Source organism: Notothenia rossii (assembly GCF_949606895.1).
Source record: "Notothenia rossii genome assembly, chromosome: 7".
Lineage (NCBI taxonomy): Eukaryota > Metazoa > Chordata > Actinopteri > Perciformes > Nototheniidae > Notothenia > Notothenia rossii.
The window spans coordinates 18,441,447-18,447,617 of NC_136905.1; the positions used below are offsets into that span (position 1 = coordinate 18,441,447).

General features: G+C 38.5%; 1 protein-coding gene across 1 annotated transcript; it reads right to left on the reverse strand.

Moving 5' to 3' along the window:
• Positions 1–766: 766 nt before the first annotated feature.
• ecm1b (extracellular matrix protein 1b) lies at positions 767–6,171 on the reverse strand. Its single transcript, XM_079691336.1, has 9 exons — positions 5,940–6,171; positions 4,809–4,871; positions 4,533–4,598; positions 4,159–4,439; positions 3,173–3,378; positions 2,174–2,456; positions 1,886–2,085; positions 1,512–1,599; positions 767–1,327 (listed from the first exon to the last, which is right to left on the reverse strand). Exons 1-9 carry the CDS (start codon positions 6,007–6,009, stop codon positions 1,154–1,156), a joined length of 1,431 nt encoding a protein of 476 aa, XP_079547462.1. The 5' UTR covers positions 6,010–6,171; the 3' UTR covers positions 767–1,153.

Consider the following 6,171-nt stretch of genomic DNA (forward strand, 5'->3'; position numbering starts at 1 on the left):
TGCTGGGGTGTACAGTTTAACCATGTCCTGGATGTAGGAGGGGCCAGACCCATTCGCAGCATGGTACGCAATTACCAGTGTCTTGAAGTGGATTCTAGCATTTACTGGAAGGCAGTGAAATATTGTACTTGTACTCCACTACATTTATGCAGTAGCCTACCTTTAGTTACTTTGCAATTCGAGGTAAATGTTAAACAATAGGATTAACCCTCAATACTTTAGACATAGGCTACCTGGTTTAAATTCACAATTAGTTTAAACAATATCTATCTAGCTTGATCAATACCTCAATAATTATCACCAAAACATATATATGAGTACTTTTACTCTTGGTACTTTAGTATAATTCAACTGCTGAGAGTATATCAGACATAGTTTCCAAATTAACTAAATATGTGCAATGTTGTTGAAATATTTTTACATTCATAAAGGGCTGATTTTGTGTTTATCATGCCTCAACACCTTCTTTGAGTCACATGTTATTTAATGTTTGTTTCATTATGTCTTAAGTCTTTGCAAGTTCTTCTCTTATGTTTGTGTGTGTCATTAGTGACAAAGTAAAATATAATTGAACTACATATAACTAGATTACTTTTACAAGGGTTTGTAACAGGTGAAAAGCAGTTCAAACTATTCAATTGACAAGCGTTGTTATTACTGCCAATTTAAATCTAGTTTAGCCAGGCAGACATTTACAAGTAAGGCAAGACAAAGGACCCACACAACCTAACCTTGCATGTAAGAAGACAGTAGACCACACAAATGGTACATTTCAATACGTTTTTATTATAACTGTTGTAGATATGATCTCTACACACAAAACAAGGATGAAAACTGATTTTGCATTTCCAAATCAATCAATAAAATGCATCCATAATCAAATATGTAAAGCGTAGCCATAAAAAATAGTTGTACAGTAAAACAAGAATTAAACAATGTTGTATGTTTCTTTTTAAATGTATTCTTGTGATAACAAAGCTTCTAATTTGATCTCAGATAAAAAGATGAAAAGAAAACTGGCAGAAGCTAGAATGTGGTCCACATTCCCTTACAGACTTCAAATATGTCCTGTTTATGATCAGAGGTCATCTCAGCTGCTAGCTTGATGTTTCCCTGAATGGTCCAGTGCCATAGGATCAGCAGCCAAAGGTCATCAGAGTATAGAGTGGAGAGGGCACTTTTTCTTTTCACTCGAGGCTTTGGTTGCTTTGGTGATGGCATTCACAAGAATTTTGGAGATACACTGCGGCCGCTCGTGTGAAGACATGCGGCAACAATCACGGAGAGATGGAGGAGAATTCCAACATTGCTTTGTTACTGCGATGAGCTGTTTTGATGGAGAGTACAAGATCAGACAAATGATAAAAAGCCAATTGAAAATCTGACATTTTGTTTAATAGCTCCAAAACTTTTGTTTTCAAATGTTTCATTTACATTTTCACTGCTCAGGCTTTGTCATCTGATTTTTTTTTGCTAGATTTTGTACTGACACCCTTCCTTGTTTGACTCACCTCCTGCGCAAAACAAAGGACCCTCTCTTCTTCAGACAGGGGGCAGCATTGGTTCACAAAGCTCTTGAGAGGAAAACCAACAGGGAACCTAAAACACAATGAAGCTATTACTTTGTTTCTGTACATAATGCAGACACACCAAAAACATACTGTAGATAGGTGGTATTAGCACATTTCAACATCAAATATATTTTAGCAGATGAGGCTGCTTGGTACCAATGTATTTTCTTTGACAAGAAATGACCAAAAGCATCAAAAGAAACTGAAAGAAAGGAACTACCATTGCCACAAAAAAAAAGCACCATGAAAGAGGATGATAAAGAAGACAAAGATAATAACAGATCCAAGGCCAGATGTAGGAAGAATGTTCTTACTTCTTAGTGATGATCTGGTGAGTGTCACAGAGGTTGTGAAGGGAGAGCTCTTTAGCAGCGGAGGTCAGATTATAATATGGGTCAGGAGAAATGTTTTTGAAACAGGTGTATCGGCTATCTTCCACGTTGTCAAAACAACACTCGAAATCCACTGGTTCACCGTTCTTGTTCAAGCAAAACTTGCTAAGCTCCTCACGCCACTTAAACACAAATAGAGAAAGGTCATGAGAAGGCAGGAACATTACTAAATTAAGGAAAATATTTATGTTTGTAGGTTTTTTGGTTTACCTTCTGGTCAGCACACTCGAGCACACCCTGCTTCTTTTTGCAGCACTGTTTGAATCCCTTCTCTACACGATTAATGGTCTTTGCCTGACGGGACATCAATTCATAGCCTGAATTTCGGAGGCAATTGACTTTGTAGAGGGGGCGTAGTTTCTGGTCGCGACACAGTGATTCAATGTTGTCAGCAGAGGGTCGTCCGGGAGGAAAGTTGAAGTCTTTTTTAGGAGATTGTATAACATTTGTTTGTCCTCTGGGTGCTCTGGGAACGTGCGGACTCTGTATTTTCCTGTAAAGTATGAGGCACATGGTCAGAGTGAAACCGGACCTCCTTCTACCTCTAGGGTGTATTTATCCAAACTAAGTGTGTTTTGCAATGAAACAATTCATTTGTATTGAAATTCCATAAAAAGATTCAAACAAATGTGTTAGGCTGCTTTCAGAGTGAGTTAAGCCTTGTAGTAAAATAGCCACCCTGTCATTCATAAGAATGGGACCAGTCCACTCATGCAGCGTGGGTTTTATACAGATGGCTCAGGCTAAATAGACAGAGGGTTGTTCAGCAAAAACAATAAAACCTAGCTCAACTGCTAGATCAAAATGAAGCATTCTCGGACAAAGCCCTGCATTGTTCAAGGAACTATACCGCCAAGTGTACAATGTAAAATGATTGCCGTAAACATAACTTTCCAGAGCAGTAAAATCCTTCCTCATACTAGGCCTATTATAAAACAATTTGATGTGTTTTGGCGTCTGAAGAGCCTATTTAATATAAGTTATATAAATAGTTTTATAGACAGAAATGTGTCCAAATGTGTGTCTTTTCATGGGATGTAAATTATTTAGAAAATATTGAGAAATGTTTTCACAACATTGTAAAAGCTGAAACTGATTTCTGATTTGATCCTATGCATAGGAGCATACATGATGTTTAAGAAGGTTTAACTTGTTAACATTCAAAATCAACTGTTTACTGGTGGTTATTTTATCAAATTCGATTCATACCGCGGACAATCCATGGGGGTAAAGTAAAAGGTTTCAGTGGAGGGAATCCGTGGCACCGGCAGCTCCTGTGTCGCCGTGTAGTTTGGGTTCGGAGCCTGGTTATGGAAGCACTTTAGCCTGTCGCTGCCCCTCGGCCTGCAGCATTCAGATTGATGGTCCTTTATGGTTGCGTCCTCCTCACAGTAGGAATCTATTGCAAACTTCCACTGTAGTTGGAACAAAACCACAGACAGTTCATTCTGCATTCGTCTTTTAATAGTGACATGAAGTCTGCATGCGACTGTATTTTAAGTGAATGGGCCAGCTGCAATATATAGAGTATCTTTTAAGACACAATTACACAAATCTCAAAAACAAATATTAGGCGAAAAGATTAAGAAAAGGCTTTTTTCACTAAAGAATTGGAGGCATGTTTGTTGCTTGGCCTTCAGACCGATCCTCTGGTTCTCATGCCAAGGCTTGTCTGTTATGCCAGGCTGGGCTGCATATAATGGGCTTATCAACTGAAAACACCCAAGGCCTTTATCCTCGTTCCAAAAAGCAAGTACCATCATCTCAGCAATGTGAAGAATGTGTTGTGCCCTTTTTCTGTCCAGGGTAGAACAAAAACACGCACAAAAATGTGTTTGGAGTACTATACGCTATAGAAATGATAAAACAAAGGTTCAGAAACTAAGGTAATATAAATATAAAGTTACTGAAGTTGGCAATTAAGATCATATTTATGAGAGCATTCCTCCACATAAAGTATTAAGTGGATAACATTAAAATGATCTTGTTTTTTTATTATAAATCAACACGAATTGGGATCAAGCTTCGGTTGATCCCAATATCTTGAGTCTAATGACAAGATAATGCAAAAACATTATCAACAAGGTGGAGTACAAAAATTGTAGCACAATTAAAGTTAAAAGATGCAGGATATCCTATAATGTCACTTTTATACTGAGTTGAAGAAATTGCTGAATTGGCTGAAGGTGACTCACCGCCCTTGAGGCGCAACACAACGTCACCTCTGTCCCCCACGTGTGGTTGCTTCCGCAGCATGCATTTAAGAGGTACTCTAACTCGTTGACAGAACTGGCCATTCGCTTCAACTTCCCATAACCACTGACAGGAAAGTACGAGTCTGGGTAGCGGGGACGATGGTCTCCATTGATACAGATGGCTTGGATATTGTCGAAAGTCGGTTGGCCGAGGGGGAACTCAACAGGATATTCCAGCCGTGGAGGACCACCAGCGGAACGGGGCCCAAAACTTGGTTGACCTTAGTGGAAAAGACAGGAATTACTGTTATTTGATACAAATACAGCGACAGGTGAATTCAATTAAAAGTCAAGGGAGGAAAATACATACGAACCTCCTCTAGATGTCAAGCCTAGCTCCTTGACCTGCCAGGTATTTGAGGAACTGTGATGTTGCATTTCTGAAAGACAAAACGATTTTAAAACAAGTATTTACAAAATATATACAGTATATATATATTTGCCAGTGTCAACCTATATTAGGGCACCAGAGGGACAGAAATAATGATGTGGTATATGATTTATGTTTTAAAGAGCTGGAAAAAATCCGCTCTGAACATCTAAGATTATTTTGATTAGATAGATACTGCACTAGTATTGTGAACTCGCACCCTGCATGAATTCGTCAATGTCGAAGGTGACCTCGCGTTGCTCGAAGTCTTTCTCTTCTGGAACTTGTAAACACAAAGAGAAGGAGAGAAAGAGGGAAAGGGAGAGAGGGAAAGAGAAAGAGGCAGAAAGCCAAAAGTTATGCAACCGTTATTGCACAAATTATACTGAGAACCAGTGGTGACCATTATATTCAAAAGTCTTTCAAATGTTACTAAAGTAAAGTTTTGTATGTAACATCAGAGACATGTACTGAATCATTGACAATGTGATGAGTAATGTTAATTACAACACTTTATTTAGTCAGTGACTCATCATTTAATATTGACACTGAATAAATTAGAATTGCCATTTATAATATTCAAGTTGCACTAAAGTGCTTGGACTACGTTTTACTGGTGGGAAGTAACTAAGTACATTTACTCAAGTACTGTACTTAAGTAAAAATGTTAGGTACTTGTACTTATACTTGAGTATTTCCATTGTATGCTACTTTGTACTTATACTCCACTAAAACTAAGAGGTAAATGGTGTACTTTTACTCCACCACATTTATTTAATATGAGTTATACTTTACAGATTTTGATTAATGATGTGAAATATAATCAACACTTAAATTAGACTTTAGTTACACCTGGAGTAAATTCACAAACTGCCCTGCAGTATACACAGTCATTAAAGCTAGCTGCACCTTTACAAGCTTTTATAACACTTTAATGCATCAATAATTATCAAAACATACAATATTATTCTGAAATGGACCTTTCTGCATAATGACTTATTTTACTTTTGTTAGCCTACTTAAGTATATTTTTATGCTAAAACGTTTGCACTATTTTACTTTAATAAAATGTTTGATTGCAGGACTTAGTAACCGAGTATTCCTACACACTGGTACTTTCAAGTACAAGGTCTGAGTACTTTTGCCAGCTCTGCGTGTAGGCTACTGTGATATACAAGTCCTTATTGCGACAGGAGGATTAATGTCAGCTGGTCTGCGAAATGAACGCAGAGCAGCTTAGACGAACAAAAATGGAGTCAAGATGCAACTTCTATCAACTATCAACTATGAAAACAACAACAATAACAACAACAACAACAACAACAAGAAACGGGGAAGTAACAGTACCAACCCTCGGATGCTGAGCTCAGTAGCACCAAGACCAATGCTGTGCAGCAGGCTAGAGCCGCAGGAGACCCCATGGCGCAGAGTATAGCGTCGTGAACGATTTGTCCCGCAGATACTGTTTGTCTGTCCTCGCGCAGAGAGAGAGTAAGGCCGCCCAGAGACACACACACACCGGCCGGTAATTGGTTGAACAGAGACGTCCCTGCTGTCTGTCAGACCGTAAACGCGCAACCGTA